The following is a 17,129-nucleotide window of genomic DNA, read 5'->3' as shown; positions in this document are numbered from 1 at the left end:
AATCTGCTTGTTGTATTGCAGCAAAAGGAAAAGTCAATTAAAGAGGTGAGGTGGAGAGGATTATTAAATACCACTGTTCCCTTGTTGCCAGGAAACATGAGAAAGTCTGTTTGTAACATGGGTACCAGTAGGGGTTTGCTTGAGGCGATTAATGCTCACGTGGAATTTTCTTGCAAACCAGGCCTAAGCCACTTACTTGACCAATAAGATACAATACAGTACACATAGCTTACTATAACACGTATGACTATAGTAACAGTATTACATAGCTCTCTGTCTCTTTCCCTGTCTTCGTGTCTGTCTGTATGTCCGTCCGTCTGTCACCCAGTTCAGGGTGTCCCCTTCCCACTGCCTGAAGATAGCTGGAATGGGCCCCAGCGCCCCCCGCAACCCCACTGAGGGTAATCGGTGTATATATTGGCTGGATAGTTGTTAATCATTTACCTTGATTTGCAGACTAAAAATAAAACATTGATTGAAAAAAGGTAACACAATTTATTTTTTTAAGTCTTAAAATATATTTTTAACACTGATTTTGTGCTTCACGTAAAGTGATACAATTTTAATGCAATTATTTGAAACTTGTATAATGTTTCATATATTGTTTTATTAAATCGTTTGTATTTTTTTGAACAGAAAAAGTATTTTTACATTTTTATATGTCTTTAATCAATTCTCCCTAGTAACAGCACGTGTTTACGTTGACCAAAAAGTGACCTGCATGAAAATTGATTGTAAAATGGGCATGTTCAGATTTATTTTCAATGTACATACATTGCCTTAATGGGGACGTTTGCCCGACCAATGTGGCCGCCACGTAGGGACGTGTTCTGTACATAACTGTAGTGACGAGGATGTGGTGATGAAGGCGGTAATGCACCAAAGTGAGGGATGCCAACCACCGTTTAACCATAAGAAGAAGAACAAGTCATGTGACTTCTTGCGCGTGACCACCTTCGATAATTTCCAACATAGTAGCAATCTCCATAGTTTCTTACTTTCTAAAATCTGGATGTTTGACGTAGTTCGAATTTCCTCTGGTAAGTATGTCATGATTTTTTCGTTTGAGGTTAAGCTCAGGTCTTTTTGGTATTTAATTACTTGCAGTTGTACTGTATGCGAAATATTTGTGTTACTAGGTAAACACGCAATATAGCTCATCTAACAAGTGCTTAACCGTTTTCTTGTATTAGGGTCGCCAACCGATCCTTTTTCGATTTTCCATGCATACTTAAAAAAAATATACATTTGTTTTTTAAATGAAAGCTTCTTGTCTTTTATCAAAATCAAATTCAAAGAAATCACGATACAGTAGTCTATTTTAAAATGCTCTTATTGCAACTGTTAGATTTGAATTGTTAGTGTCAGTTTTGACCCTTCTTTAAAAAACGATATTACAAAACACTAGCGACTGCCAAAACTGAAATCATTAGTGAACTGGACATAAATTACAAGTAATATCTCTTCAAAGAAGATTCTAAACATGTCACTTTTTTGCCACTCATGTACCTTAACACGGACTTGCATACATACACGTGCAAGTTCTTGCACACAATTATTCAAATTTTGTTATTGATGGGCTTTGGAACGAGTAATGGATCTTGGTCCTTATTGGCTGTTATTGTTTTTTGTCTTGTTGTACTTTTCTTTTTTTTTCTAGTAAACCACAGATTATTATGACACCATCCCTGATCTAAAACCTACATGAGAGAAAATAATACACAGATATTGTCAACATAAAATATAGGTTATTTATATGCTTTAGAATAGAAGTGTGTTTTAAGCTTAGATTTAAACATTTACACTGAGGTTGCAAATCGAATCTTAGGGGGAAGAGCATTCCTCAGCATCGGGGCCCGAATGGAGAACGCTCTCAAACCTGCAGATCTCTTCTTGGCTCTGGGATCACTAGTAGACCAGCATTTTCAGAGCGAAGGCTCCGGACTGGAACATAGGACGAAATTATATCTGAAAGATATGAGGGAGCAAGTCCATGCATGATTTTGTATACTACCAACAGAACCTTAAAATTACATCTTAAGCTAACAAGGAGCCAATACCGGTTAGCTAAAATCGTGGTAATGTGATTAAACTTTCTTGTCTTAGTTAAAAGCCTCGCTGCAACATTTTGTACCAGCTGAAGGCTCATGATTTTGTACTTCGGGAGACCGGAGAGTAATGCATTATAGTAAGCGAGACGGGAGGTAACAAACGCATGAATTATAATCTCCGCATCCGATTGAGACAGCGTAGGGCAAAGTTTAGCAATGTTGCAAAGATGGAAAAAAGCTGTTCTTGTAATGTGCCTGAAAGGACAGATTGGGGTCAAATATGACACCTAAATTTTTGACTGAGTCACTCAGAGTGTCAATGTTCAGAGTAGTTTGTGAGAACAAATCACTGCGTTTAAATGGACCAATAACATTTTGGTCTTTTCAGAGTTAAGGCGCAAGAAGTTGAGTGACATACATTTTTTTTTAACTCTGTGAGGCAGGCCTCCAAATTTCCACAGTTTATATACAACTTTTGAGATTCGTTTTAACAGTTTTCAAAATTGATATTGAATGTTACTCTATACTGCCAGAGAAAAGACCCAGAGACACACAAAAAAACCTGAAGAATCACATTTTCATGGATGAGGAAGCATAATTAGGAAACCGAGAGATGAGGAAAAAAGTAGATTGTTTTTAGTGTATTTTACATCTTGTCACCACCGACCCACTTACATAGGGCGTGTTACCTGAAAACTAACACAAGACGATGTTTAAGCATCATTGAATGTTGTTTGTAAAGTGAGTTTGCGTCGTTGATGTCGTCACAAGTATTACATTTATTTGTGTTTTGTTCCTACTGTCCACAGATTAAATGAAGTAAGAAGACTGCAGTCATGGCTGATGTGAGGACTTTTTTGTTTAATAGACAATGTGGCATAAGCTCTAATTTGTCAAATTGCTGTGTGTAAATTTCTAATAATAAGTACAAGCATTACTGTGGTATCATTTTAAGTATCATTTTATTTGGTTAAGATAAGGCCCATCAGCAGCCCTGCAAGCCCAAGCAAGAGAAAAATGTTGGGCAAGGTCAGGTTTTCCATAAAAAGAGTTCAGATGTCAACACTCCAATGTTCTCAAATATCGGTTTTTTTGGTTAAAGATAAGCTCTAAAAATGAAAAACATCCCAAAACTGATGCAAATTCAGAAATCAATCAAATAGTAATTAACTGATCTACAATCTGCTAGGGGTGCACAGGTAAAAAAAATGTCATTCATAAAAAAAAAAATATTTATTTAAATAATTAGCAAAAATACACGAACTATCATAAATGTGCATTTTTCCAATTCATGATGGTGTAGAATGTAGTATTTAATTTACAAAATTTCAGCCTCACATAGAGGGAGATGACGTAATTGTCATCTTGCTGTTACGGGTACCAGAAAAACCCAAAACCCAACTAAAGGCTGGGCAAAAATAAAACTGACAAATGGTGCTTTTATGGTCATTTTGGATCTTTGTATTCTTACTTGTGATTTGTATGGCTGAATACAGTGACTTCTAGTGGTCAAATAATACACACTGTCTCTTCAACTTTCATAATAAGGCAGGGGCCTCAAACTAATACTCTCGGAAGCGAGTTTAAAGGGACAGTGTGTATTATTTATCTCCTAGTGGTGATAAAAACGCTTATTTCATAAAAAAACTAGATTTATTTAGATAATCAGCTAAAATATATGAACTATCATCTAGACGTTCCTTTGTTTTATATTTGGAGTTCGAGAATTTTGCATTTACTTTACATTTCATGAGCCTTATCTAGAGTCAGCTGACATTACTGTTTGCCATCTTTCTGCTACATGTACCAAAAAAAACCATGCTACGAGCATTGTTAGGAAATCATTTGACTCCCACCTTTAGCATATTTGAAGAAGATGGTGTGATTGCAAAACTGTAAATGTAATTGTCAATATGATTTTAAAAATCCTGACTCTATTTTGCTTCTAGCAGTTGAAGCCTTGTCCTTACCAACACATATTCAATGAACTCCACAAACTAATTTTAAAGATGAGCTAATTCCAGCACTTTTGATATGTTTTATCCATCTTGACATGGTGAAAATGATAAGAGCAATTCTATATACATCTTTAGATTGAAACTGCTCGATGACTACGTTATTTGCGCATCTTCAAAGAGCATGTTATGGCTTCTTAGATACTACTTTATGGTTTTGGGAAATGTCATGCCTGTCACTTGTTATTTAGAAATGTTTATTGTAATATTGATTTTAATATTGTGTTGGCATGGGTTCACGATTTAAGGTAAAAATAATAGGCTCAGTCATGAGTTGAGGTACCTCTGAATGAAAATATTGTTATTTGTCTTGTTCATTTGCATTTTATTGTGTATGTTACAGGACTTAAAGAGATATCTGTACAGACAGTTGCAAAGGTGTGTATCAACAATAAGCAATAATTTTGTTGGTTTTTGTTGCGTAGACAAGCGACTAAACAAAATCTCCCAAGAAGCAATGTCTCAAGATTGTATCTTAAGAGACACGGCATTTTTACAACATAATATAATATACAGGAATATATACGTATGTGTGTATGTATAGACTATATATATATATATATATATATATATAAATTAAAAGGACTTTGAGAAAGGAGAGGTGATTTATGATTATAAATTTAAGACTGTGTTTTGAAATCCAAAGCCCCAAACCAGACCTAGAACCAGATACTTTTCTTTATAATGGTAAACCAAAAAAGACTAGGCGTGTAAGGCTGGAACTTTGTAGTGGAAAAGTGCCATAAGTTAAACAAGACTGTACAGTATACAATTGACGCCTTTTCTGTTTCTTTGTCTGCAGAGGTAAGATTAACCGTCGGTCTTCTTTCATTGACGGATTTTTTTCAAGATTTGATGGGAAAGTTTTAAGTCTGTCATTTGATGGGTTGATATATGGCCATAAATCACAGAAACAGTATTTACGAATCTAGCGCTGCTCTTTAAGTGAGAAAGAGGCAGAGAGACAAAGAAGAACAATAACTGGTGGATACTAGAATAAAAGCAGCAAGAGAGAAACCTGACCTGAAATAGTTGCATTTTAGGCTCACCAACTCCTTATTGGGAAATTTTGCCTAAAGGATCTAAGGTTTCCGAGTAAGGCTTCTAATTTTAAGTTATATTTGTCCTATATAAAATGCAGTCCATTTACCATTCGTATTATGTTATGATTATTGGCCAGTGCCACTTCTGATGAGGCTATTATATTAAGATGGATTATATGACTTCAATTCTGCACTATAACTTTTTTTTTCCATGCAGTGTGGAAGGTCTTCATGCAATCGTGGTTACGGACAGGGATGGCGTTCCGGTTATCAAAGGTATTCAAGTAACTGGGTTCTGTTGGAATTTTTTTTATAATGGTTTCAAATTTTGGAATCTGTTTCAAATGGTAAATGGATTTCAGTTATTAAAACCTTTCTCTATTACAATGTAGTGCTCAAATCACATACTCGGAGTGGAAGTATTATTTGAATTTCTGTAATTCGTGGAATATTCAACACACACGCATCTTTGTGTAAAAAAGTTATTGATTAAGGAATTGCTGTACCCTTGTGAGGTAAATTGTTGTTGCATTTTTGCAGTTGCCAATGACAACGCTCCAGTCCATGCTGTGAGACCAGGCTTCCTGTCCACTTTTGCTCTGGCAACAGATCAAGGTAGCAAGCTGGGCCTTTCTAAAAACAAAAGTATCATCTGCTACTACAACAGCTACCAGGTCAGACCGTCGTCACAGCATAATTTTAAAAATTATGGTGCTTATTCTGAAAAAGTCTTTAACCAAAGCGAGGGATGTTCTTGTACACAAAACTACTTCCATCATGAGTGAATAAGGGGGGATTGCTGTATGTGACATCTATCCAGGCCAGGGGTAAGCGACCCAAATTATTGAAAGGGGCATATTGGACCAATAAAACAAATTAGTCTGGAGCATTCAAGTCACATTTATTTGTATAGCCCTTTTCACAAAATGTCTCAAAGGACTGCACGGGTTACAAAAACACCATACCCTGATCTTAAACCAACATCGGGCAACAAAAAACTCGAAAACCTCAACATGAGGAACATAAAAAACTTTGAGAAGCGGCCTCACAAGTGGCAATCCTCCATTTATGATGACAAGGGTGCAATAGACTTTGCATCAAGAAAAACATTGGTAAGATGTAAAAATAATGTCTGAGAGGTTCATGACAGCAATGTCGCAGCTCCCCATCTCTGCTGGCTTGTCTATGTTAGACGTTGATATGCTTCAGTTCCAGGCTCTGGTCAGCTGACTCGTCTCAATATATTCTTTTCCTCATTTCACCACTGGTCAGGCAGCCAGAAAGGGCAGGAAAAGAATATTATGAGGTGGGCATCCATAATAAGTTATTGAGTAGAAGTGGGTCTTAAGTTTGGATTCAAAAACTTCCATTGAGTTTGCAGGTCTCATTTCCGGGGGGAGAGCATTCCACAAAACTGGGGCCCGGATGGAGAATGCGCTCGAGCCTGCAGATTTCTTCTTGGCTCAAAGTAAAAAGCCTTTTATAAGCCGTATAATTAATGCAACGGAATCCTGTATGTTTCAATATTTGCTATGTTAGCCTACTATCAAAATGACTAAGTTTGATGCAGAGCATTCTCTGAGTAATGGTGTACCATGTGACTTCTCTGTTGTTTGGATACCGCCTCGAGTTTAACTTCATTACAATATTAACGAATCACAGTATGTTTCATTGCTTGGACAAAATGCAATGAAGCAATCTATCACATTACAAGACTCATCACAGCCAATCGAATATTTTGACGCTGAATGTCTTTGATTTGCTGTTCTGTGGTGTTTCTTGCCATTTTATCGGCCTTTTCCTTCACACTTAGTGGAAAGAGGCTTGTCTTTAATTTTCTGCATTTTTGGTCAACGTGCAGCGACACACTCACGAAAGCAAACACTACCGATGTCTCGCTCCCCTTCACGTGAACACGATCTGCGATTTTCCTATGTTTCTCGGCACTTCGCTTTCAAAAGAACGAGTGTCTAGATTGTAGTCCGTACTATGTGTGTATTAAGAAATATTGATTCAGATGATTAAAACAAAAAAGGACCGTTGTCTGTGTTATGAGTTTATTAAGACATATTCCTGCAAACGTCACTAACACTGGAGGCGACGCAATTTAGCTAAATTTTTTTATATTTGCAACCACAACTATTTGTACACAAGTAGGCTTCATATAGCGTGCTATAGTATTCTTATTGTAAAGCATGCTTATTGTGCTGTCCAAATTACCAGGCCATTCCCATTCATAGAATCGTTTCGAGTTCTGCACAAAAAGTCTCAGGTCGCTTGAAGATCAGATTTCTAGTCGGAATTTTAACATCTCATCTCATCTCATTAGCCGTACCGCTTATCCTCATTAGGGTCGCGGGGGGGCTGGAGCCCATCCCAGCCATCTTCGGGCAGTGGGCAGGGGACACCCTGAACTGGTTGCCAGCCAATCGCAGGGCACACGGGGACAGACAACTCATTCGCTCATTCACACCTAGGGACAATTTGGACCGGCCAATTCACCTGAAATGCATGTTTTTGGAATGTGGGAGGAAACCGGAGTGCCCGGAGAAAACCCACGCAAGCACGGGGAGAACATACAAACTCCGCACAGAAAGTCTGGAGCTGGATTTGAACCCACGACAGGTTCCCATGACATGAACTGTGCCGCACAAGCGCTAACCACTGCGCTGCCGTGCTGCCCGGAATTTTAACATTTAAAAAAAAAAAAAGCTTTGACAGCTCAATGTTTTTTTTTGTTTTTGTTTTTTTAACTTTTAGTGAAATTACTTTTTGGATTTGCAAGTACTACTTTTTATTTACGTAGGCCTGTCACAATAACAAATCTTTCTCGACAATAACTTTGCTAAAAATTATTTACAATATTTGATATTATTTAAGAAAAATCATGTGGTAGTAATATATGAAATAATTAATGTAATAGGATATCAAAAACAAACCACATTCATTTCTTACAAAAATGAGATTTTGACTCCCATTCTGTTTTATTACAAATAGGATCACTATTAAAAAATAATCTACACTTAATCTGGAACTAATAAATCTATAAATAAAATTGTGCCAGTCTGTATAAGTAAAATTTAACTAGAGGTTGCAAAATATTAATTAAGCCATGTCGGACCCAAAAAACTAATTTGTCTGGAGCCACAAAAAAATAAAAGCCTTTTATGCTCTATTTATCATTATTGGCTATATTGGCTCACTATCAGAATGACTAAGTTGGATTTAGCACACCCTGTGGATATTTAAGTGCCACATGACTTCTCTGTTGTAGGATACCGCCTGAAGTTGAACTTCTCACAGTATTAATGAATTACAATACGTTTCATTATAAAACGTATTTAATTTATATTATAAATTAAAGAAATGCAATAACAAAAAGAATGCCACCAAACGCAGACTGCATTTAGTAGAATAAAAGGGTGAAAAAAGCAGCTTGTGATGCCACCACTTTTAAAAAGGGCGGAGCTTGGGTTTCACTTCAAACAGGGGACAGTGGAGAAAGGGGACAGAGCAGCTCCGTAATTGAGCATTGCAGCTAAGCTCTCCAGGCAAGAGTTTAAGCCTGAGAGCCACGACTCCACGTCTCAATATATTACGTCGCTACATTTGAGGAGACAATCTGCATCCTGTGTTTTTACAACCCAATAACAGTGAGAGTGCAAAACAAAACTATATCTCCCCGGTCTTTTTCAATTTGTAAACATTTTTGGAAAAGCGCCAGGGAGCTACTCGGCATCGCTAAAGAGCTGCATGTGACTCCTGTGCCGCGGGTTGCAGACCTCCGAAGTAGAGTGAGAATCCTTCGGCGTGTGACATGTCTTGTGTCTATGTTCAACAGATTGTGCAGTTCAACCGGCTACCGCTTGTCATCAGCTTTATCGCCAGCAGCAATGCCAACACAGGTAAAAAAACATATTTTCCAATGGGTCTTTCCATATTCAGTTTCGGCTTCTTGCATGGAGATAGCATGGTTAATTTCTCTTTCCTTTTCTCAGGTCTCATCATGAGTTTGGAGAAAGAGTTGGCTCCTTTAATAAATGAAATGAGGCAGGTAGTAGAAGTAACGTAATGGTGGAGAAACCGAAAAGCCACCTGTATCCATAGGATACACCTGGAGTTGTTAACGTTTGCTTCAATCATGAATTAACATGTAGTGTCTGTGCTGTGTTTAAAAAGAAAAAAAAGATTTTTGTCTAATCTGATTATGAAAATAATAAAATATTTCATTTGGTACATTAATTTATCGTCGAACTGTTCAATAGGCATATTTTGTGCCGATGCTTGTCTATCTATCTATCAATCTATCTGTTTTGCTATAGATAGATAAACACATACAAAAACAAAGAAAATTTAAAAAGGGGAATAAGTAGCAAAAAACTCACACAAAATTGTTTGGACCATGGCCAACTCAAATGCCCAAACAAGTTAAGCACCTCGGCACCCAAGTCGGTCATGCTTTCGTCCCTCCAGATAAAACGGGACGGGAGAAAGCAGCCATGTCACTCGGGTCAGGGTGACACAACACACTCTTCTGTTCAACAGCAGGGCCCGACAGCTTTCACTGGTTTACCCCTGCCGCATCATACGGGTGCCCAGCCTATCCCTTAGAACGCGTCTAAAGATCCCACTATCCTTTTACGACACATCTCCACTCATTCCTATCACCAACAAGAGCTCTAGCTTCCATTATATTTAGACATCTTTCCTGCGGATGCTTTTAATTCTTGAGAATACTTACATTTTAATGTTTTGTCTTTGAGGATTGAAAAGTGCTTGAATTTGGGGTGAACTGCTTGTAAATGTTTGAAATTGCTGACATGTTTCCCAACAAGTCTGCTCACAGCATTGTCCTATAAAGCGTTATTGCACCCTACTGGTCATCGCCAAGAGGACAAGTGCATGCTACACTTAAACAGGGCACTATGAAATGCGTATTACACTGCAAGGATTATGTACTATAATGGACATTTGTTATAGGCCACGCAAAAAAATTAACTTGGCCTTTCCTAGCGGTAAACTGTTATGAGAAGAACTTCCTGCAACTGAAAATGCAAGCGACATATTACCGTCATTTACCCAACACATTTACAGAATTTGTCCCAAAGAAAAATATATTCGCCATTTACTCAAGATGGAAAAATCATATGTCTTGATAAATATACACGCAAAATTAAAAATCTGAAATTAAAATTCGTGGCTCTGATAAATACATTATTCACACAGGATTTTTATTTTTGAATGGTAGTGGAAAAATTTGAAAGTTGGCTGTGGAAGTCCTTAAAAGTACTTAAATTTGGCCTTGAAAAGGCTGTATGAACCATGAGTAGTGTTGTGGGTGTGCTGCAGTGGGCAGGGTACACCTTAGTCAGGTTGCTCACATTGAGACACCCATTCATATACACACTCGTACCCATGTAAAATTTTGATTTGCTAATGAACCTGCCATGCACGTTTTGGGATGTCGAATTAAATGGAAGTGCCCGGAAAGAAAAACATTTAGCTATGTGGAGAAAAACCCACACTGGCAGGGTAATAGTTGGAATTGAATGCAGAACGTTCCTAAGGGGTGTGCTGCAATACAGAGGGTCAGAGGATCCAAAGGTATCCCAGGCTGGTATCGAGGTGAGCGCAGGACGGAGGTGGAAGGCAGCAGAGGCTGTGGATGTGGCTGAGTCGAGGCTAAGGCACAGGGCACTGGTGGAGACAGTGACTCAAGGAAGAGCTGGCCTGGGTAGCAGCACAACACCTAGCTATGACAAAGGAAGGTCCAGAGATTACTGGTGCAGCAAGAGGTGAGGGCACTAGTAGAGGAGCGGGCCAGCGGGATGATTGGAATGCAGCAGCCTGGACAAGATGTGAGTGTGCAGTGGACTGCAAGGACGTGGGAAGCTGAGCCCGATTGAATAGGATTCCTGATTCAGGCTGTCTATGATGTACTACCGAGCCCATCCAACATGTTGAGCTGGGGGATTGTAGGGTCTGTGAGCTCTGCTCAAAGAGTGGGAACCTGGAGCATATCCTTAGCTGCTGTGCGAAGGCCCTGGGTGAGGGGCGCTACTGTTGGCGCCATGACCAAGTCCTGAAGGACATTGCCAACACCCTGCCAGAGCTACCTTACCTGGCTTGCTTCCTCTTTCTCTTGTGCTCTCTATCTCGTGCTCTCGCTCTCACTCTCTTTCATTTCCCTCATTTCTCTTTCTTTCTCTTTCACTTTCTCAGACCTACTAGCCCGGCCCACGTGAGATTTTCTAACACGTGGCCCCCAGCTAAAATGAGTGTGACACACCATATTTAGTGCCTTTTAGCGGTACAGAAAACTTGCATTCAGTAAAACAAAACATTAAAACTTGGCATTAAAAAACTTGGACAATCATGCCAATGTCATTTTTTTGTAAAAAAAAAAAAAAAAAAAAGAATCATTTGTAGAGAAATTTGTATTTCTTTTACATAGTGGAATCCATACCTAGTAGTCGCCGCTATGTTTGTCATCTAGCTGCTTATGCAGTGATCATTTGGCACTGGTTTTCCTTTGCATTAGACAACAGTGCCCTCTCGTGCTTCCAATTGGTAGATCACTAATTTAATGATAGAGTACTGTATTCATCAGTACACTATTGTAAATGTAGTGTTTTGTTCTTTTATGAATATTAACTTAATATTAACTCTAAGTAAGTGCGCATTTCTATGTGTTTTTATGAGTAATTCCTTTCCAATAAAAGGTTGTCGGCTAATGTTTTTTTCAAGACATTTCAACAAATACAACTTCAAAAGTTGATATTCAGTATTTGGTTTCATGTCTTTTTAAACCCGCTATTTTAAGTAGCCAATGTGTGGCCCTGCATGTCTCATGTGCATGAACCATGAGAAAACTACAACAACCAGCATTCTTTGCGCCTCCACATGAGGAAGCTGTTGAAGGGGTCAAACATAAACCGGGCCGGTGGAGACATCGTTAAGGTAAAATATTGTACTGTATTTCAGTTGATCTGACAGTTTTGTGGAATTTAGTCGATTTTGCGGTATTCGCGTTGTTGGTCCACTCTAGTATATTACAGAATACAGCGTGCCGTTTCTTAACCGGAGTACACTATGTAACGTTTCTCGTGATCTGAAGCAACAAACAGTGCAATACAGTACGTACACTGAGCTCAGAACACTGCGCAAACTCAAATATTAGTTAAATCTCTCGTTGCTACCGCAAACATAATTCTTGAAATGGATGAAATTGATACTTCCATCTGGGTGACCTCCAACATGTGCTTATAAAAATGCTAGTTTTTCACTACGGCCAGAAAAGCGCTGTAGGCTGTTCCTGTCGCTGACATTTCTCGTCACTGAGTAGCAGCAGCATCTTTTTTTTTTCTAATTTGGTGACTGCTCAAAATGTTATTTTCAAAGCTGCCCCGAGAAAAGGTGTTGCCCGTACGTAATAAAAGCAAATTTGTTGTAAATGCATTTTTTAAGGTTGTTAGGACTACCATGAAGGTTAACGTCGTAATATAGATATACGTCACTGCAGATACATTCATGATTGTATGAGTTTTTCATTCATAACATTATGATGATTTCATTCATTTAGATCTCCATTGGTTTAGTCATGGGCAGCATGGCGGCGCATTGGTTAGCATGTGTGCAGCACATTTCTGAGGTCATGAGATCAAACCTCCTGTGTGGAGTTTGCATCTTCTCCCCGTGCTTGCGTGGGTTTCCTCCGGTCACTCCGGTTTCTTCCCAAATTCCAAAAACATGCATGTAAGGTTAATTGGACAGTCCAAATTGTCCCTACGTGTGAATGACAGACTGAGTTGTTTTTCTCTATGTGCCCTGCGACTGGCTGGCAACCAGTTCAGGGTGTCCCCTGTCCACTGCCCCAACATAGCTGGGATGGGCTCAAGCACCCCCGCGACCCTATTGAGGATAAGCGATGCAGATAATGAATGAATGATTGAATGGTTTAGTCATTAGTATAACATATTTGAGTGGTATTGCAGTCATCATTAGTTTATTGCAGGGGTTACGTTCTAAAACAAACACATTGATAGGCAAAGTTCCTGAAGAAGAAGAAAACCTTAATTTGTTTTGTTTTTAAAAATAATCTTTCAATTAAATACAGTCATATCTCTACTTACGAATTTTTCAGGTTACGATCAAACTGAACGTAAAAAAAAATTACCTCGAGGTACGAATTTTTTTTCAGGATACGAATAACAGGCCTCCTTCTGATTCCTTTCGCGCTCTATAAACAGTGCTGTACTCTACTATATGCTCGCGATACTAAACTTTAACGATTGACCCCAATAACGACATTCAGAAAAGTGAGCAGCAAGGAGAAAAGAAAGGGAAAATAGTTTTTCTGGATATTGTAACCAAGCAGGAAATAATTAAACAGTATGAAAAGGGGATGCGTTTTTGTGATATTGCCTAAATATATGGCCGTAATACATCTACGATCCCCGTGATTATGAAACAGAAGTAAGCGCTAAAATGTACGGCTCCTTCCAAAGGCCCCTCGGTCATTTCGAAGAAAAGATCGCCTGTGAACGATGACCAGCTCAGTAGCCTAGATGGTAAGGCGCCCGCTTTGAGACTGGGAGGTCGGTGGTTCGCGCCCCGGCCGAGTCATTCCTAAGACTTAAAAAGTGGTCGGCGGCGCCCTCTGTTGGCTGCGGCTGCATCGGCTCGCTACAACGGGTCAGGTGCAATCGACATTTCGTTCTGTGTACATTGTTACACAGAATGACAATACAAGGAAATTATTATTATATTATTATTATGAGATGGAGAGGTTGTTACTTCTGTGGATTAAGGGAAAAGAAATTACTGAAATTACAGGATGCCAAATACACTTCTGAGGACCAGTAAACAAAGACGCCAGTTAAAAATTAAAAGAATATTTTTGTTATTTCCTTTATTCTTTGATGTTTTATATTGTGTGCCTCTTGTTTTAAGTTTTTTTGTGTGGTTTTGTAATTATTTTTTTGTAACTTGTTTCTTGTTCTGATGCTTTTTTGTGATTTGATAAAAAAAAAAAAATCATTCTTTTGCACTTCTTGGAACGGAATAGCGAATTTACATTGAAAAGGCACCTCTACTTACAAATTTGTCAGGTTACAAATCTACTCCCGGAACGAATTAAATTCGTAAGTAGAGGTACGACTACTCTTCAATGCGTTTACATCAAAGAACCAAAGCTTTTTACAGGCCCAAGGATTTGTTTATGATCGATGACTCCTCGGTTTGGGACTGTTTATCCAATCAGATAGAAGAACACCATGCACACTGCAAATCCGTGATGTAGCGAAACAGTGAAAATCAAAGCAGATAATAGCGAGGAATTACTTTATTTACTTATTGATATAATCGCTAAACCTCTTTATAAATGTGTTCATCCAGTTCTTATTCAGTCTCTGCAGTTTTTCAGTTTTCGGGTGTTTTGAGTTTGCAGTTAGAAGTCTTTTGAGTTTTATCAAAACCTGCTAGACAAAGAGCTGGTATTAAGCAGGGTATTTTTCACTGAACCACCCTTGTTTTTTTTTTTTTTTTGCCATCACCCACCCTGTATGTATATAAGTGACTGTCAGCCATTTTGCTAGCACATTTTAATAAAAAAATTACACAACTAATCTACTCCCGCGTTTGTTTTAGCCGTCGCGTCTCAGGACCTCGATGCTTATCGAATGCGCGTAGGAATAAAAGTTGTCCTCATATCATTCTGCAATTTGGGAATATGCTTATTGAAAGATGAAATTGTTGATCACTAATCACAAAGTAAAACATCTTTATATTTTCTCACAGTGCCACCGATGGCTGTCCGGTTGCTCAAAGTCCGTACTCTGGCAACTGCAGTGTTTGCTTCTTCTGGATTATACCTCTACACAAGACGAGTTGATTTCAATGACCTGAGTTTGATACGCTTTGGACGAGCTGCTGCGACTGTAAGATAACGCATTGATAAATTTCATTTAGGAATCGTGAGGGTTATTTCAATTGCTTCGCAAATCCACCGTCAATTCCGGACTACAGTACGCAGCTAAATAAAAGCTGTATGCTCAAATTTAAGAACAAAATTATATTTTGTCTTTGTATGAGCCCCACCTAATTTTAGAACCATAGGGTTAAACAGTCATAAAAATAAACAAATTTACGTCAATTTCTTACATTCTAAGCCCAGCGCAAACCTGCCACCAATTATTAAGTAAATCTGCTGTGGCGCTTTTGGCGGCAGAATGCCAACGGTGCAATGCCCACGCTCACTTGATGCCGTTTTAAGCAGTGTCGTTTTTCAGTTATGCTTCGGGTTATTTACGTCATGTGTTCTCTGATCTTGAGACGGGCATATATTTTCATATTTCCTACTACTCCGAAAGAAAACGTGAAAGAGAGCAGTCTTGCATGAAATGTAAGCCTGATATTTCTACACGACAGCGCCAGGGCAACCATACTGTGGAAATTAGTGCCAGATTGTAACACAGACGTGGAAGTTGTCTTTTTGTGTTGTCATTGGTGGTTGTCGCGGTCCCAGACCAATTTGCATCCACTTGTTATTGTTCCTCGAGGATTAAAAGAAACCACCAACCTGACAGGGACACTGATGATACAGAAAGATATGAAAAGTGTTGTATGTTTGACAGATAACTTCCACTGTTGTTCAATTAAGATGTATAAATTGAGGATTGTGGGTGAACATTTTTATCTTATGTTGTAAATATTGAATGAAGTATTGTCAAATCTCCCGTTTTCTCCTGTTATGCATTATATAAATAATTTTGGTAAAAATATCGACTAATCTCTCCTCCGGAAGGGCGTCATAAATGTTTCCAGAAGTCACCGCGGTGTTTTGTATTCAGAGTGCAAGCGTTGTGGAAAAGAGCAGCTCGCTGATTTCCTCAGTGCCGGCATGAGAAAAACAAGTTGGACCGTTTTTAAAGTCACAGTGTTTAAAATATAGCAAAGCACTAGTGCTGTGTAGTCCGGAATTCACAGCAATCTAAATGATTATGCAACAAAGACTAAAATTAGTCTGGTATTTATGGTAAACGCCTAACTTTAGTTGAAGTGCAAAGCCTGAGATAAACAATTTTGTTGAAATTCCTACCGCAGGTTATACCATTTTATCCGTTTGTATATATTAGATCTTAGATATAGTTGGTGTTTTTCTAAATGACAATATTTGTATTTTATTTTTTATGTGGTATGTGGTTTTAAGCTTACCGCATGGATAATACCAATAGGCTATTTCAATTTATTTGAAATGCATCATCAAAATTCATTTGCACAGCTTTTTCCTGCTCGTCTGCTTCAACTTACTCACGCTTAAGGGAGTCTGCACTTGTAATCACATGTAGCCTATACTACAAAAACAAATCAGTTGGGTTGTTTCATTTCAGTTCTCTAGGGTTTCCTTGTGTTTATCAGCTGTTACAGGTATCAGTGATCACATTTATTTAACATAAATCAGAACTTAATGATTTAGACTTGGTTTGAATTAAATTTTCAATGTGCTCTTCAGTTCTTAACATTTTTTTAAAACTTTGTTTTTCCTGCAGACTGCTATCATCAGCTACGACTACCTCACTGCTTTTAAAAATGTGCAATATGACACTGAGGAATATTGGGCCATCAAGTCAAAGGTAATCAATCAAGCACAAAATATTTTGCATATCTCAAGTCCATTTTGATTTTTATGAAACTTGATCTTCTTGTTACTTGGGACTGTATCACAGAAAGTCAGAAATTGTAGGTCATCGGAGGAGTGGTTCCGGAGCTATTTTTTTTCCTTTTAAAGCATGAGCTTATTTTAAGCAGTAAGGTGACTTGGCGGCAATGAGGACAAATGAATGCTGATGTCTAATAGGCCATTTGCTTCTTTGGCTGCATGATAGAATGGTAAGCATGAGCGCTCTGGCAGTTATTTGGAAGGGACCAATAAAAAAGTGTCTTTTCATTACTAAGATAAAAAGGAAAAGAAAATGCCAATTCAGTCGGTGCATCTGCATGTTATCATGCAAATTTTCTTG

At 38.3% G+C, this 17,129-nt stretch overlaps 2 protein-coding genes across 3 annotated transcripts in view; both read left to right on the top strand.

Moving 5' to 3' along the window:
- The first annotated feature begins 881 nt into the window (after positions 1–881).
- Positions 882–9,351, top strand: lamtor3 (late endosomal/lysosomal adaptor, MAPK and MTOR activator 3). 2 transcript variants are annotated; one of them, XM_088354209.1, is made up of 7 exons: positions 882–1,040; positions 2,861–2,896; positions 4,410–4,444; positions 5,327–5,385; positions 5,650–5,783; positions 8,951–9,014; positions 9,108–9,351. In XM_088354209.1, exons 2-7 carry the CDS (start codon positions 2,888–2,890, stop codon positions 9,179–9,181), a joined length of 375 nt encoding a protein of 124 aa, XP_088210335.1. In that variant the 5' UTR covers positions 882–1,040; positions 2,861–2,887; the 3' UTR covers positions 9,182–9,351. The 2 variants fall into 2 exon arrangements, with proteins under 2 accessions (XP_088210335.1, XP_088210336.1); XM_088354210.1 differs by lacking the exons at positions 882–1,040; positions 2,861–2,896 and having other exon boundaries at positions 4,401–4,444.
- A 2,650-nt stretch (positions 9,352–12,001) lies between these two features.
- Positions 12,002–17,129, top strand: part of adck1 (aarF domain containing kinase 1) — a 50,462-nt gene continuing 45,334 nt past the window's right edge. The window contains exons 1-3 of the mRNA XM_088354710.1: positions 12,002–12,069; positions 14,908–15,047; positions 16,659–16,742. Of these exons, the coding sequence (XP_088210836.1) occupies positions 14,916–15,047; positions 16,659–16,742 (216 nt within the window). The 5' untranslated portion in view covers positions 12,002–12,069; positions 14,908–14,915. The remainder of the gene's footprint in view (positions 12,070–14,907; positions 15,048–16,658; positions 16,743–17,129) is intronic.

Source organism: Urocampus carinirostris, chromosome 15 (assembly GCF_059441175.1).
Source record: "Urocampus carinirostris isolate Australia breed hairy pipefish chromosome 15, RoL_Ucar_1.0, whole genome shotgun sequence".
Lineage (NCBI taxonomy): Eukaryota > Metazoa > Chordata > Actinopteri > Syngnathiformes > Syngnathidae > Urocampus > Urocampus carinirostris.
Note: the sequence above shows the minus strand (reverse complement) of the source record. Positions and strands in the feature narration are given on the sequence as shown.

Bases quoted from the DNA above. Each gene is read 5' to 3' on its own strand.
- lamtor3 (XM_088354209.1), top strand. The intron at 4,445-5,326 runs GTGTGTATCAAC...TTTTCCATGCAG, and splicing joins CTGTACAGACAGTTGCAAAG to TGTGGAAGGTCTTCATGCAA. The intron at 5,784-8,950 runs GTCAGACCGTCG...TATGTTCAACAG, and splicing joins GCTACTACAACAGCTACCAG to ATTGTGCAGTTCAACCGGCT.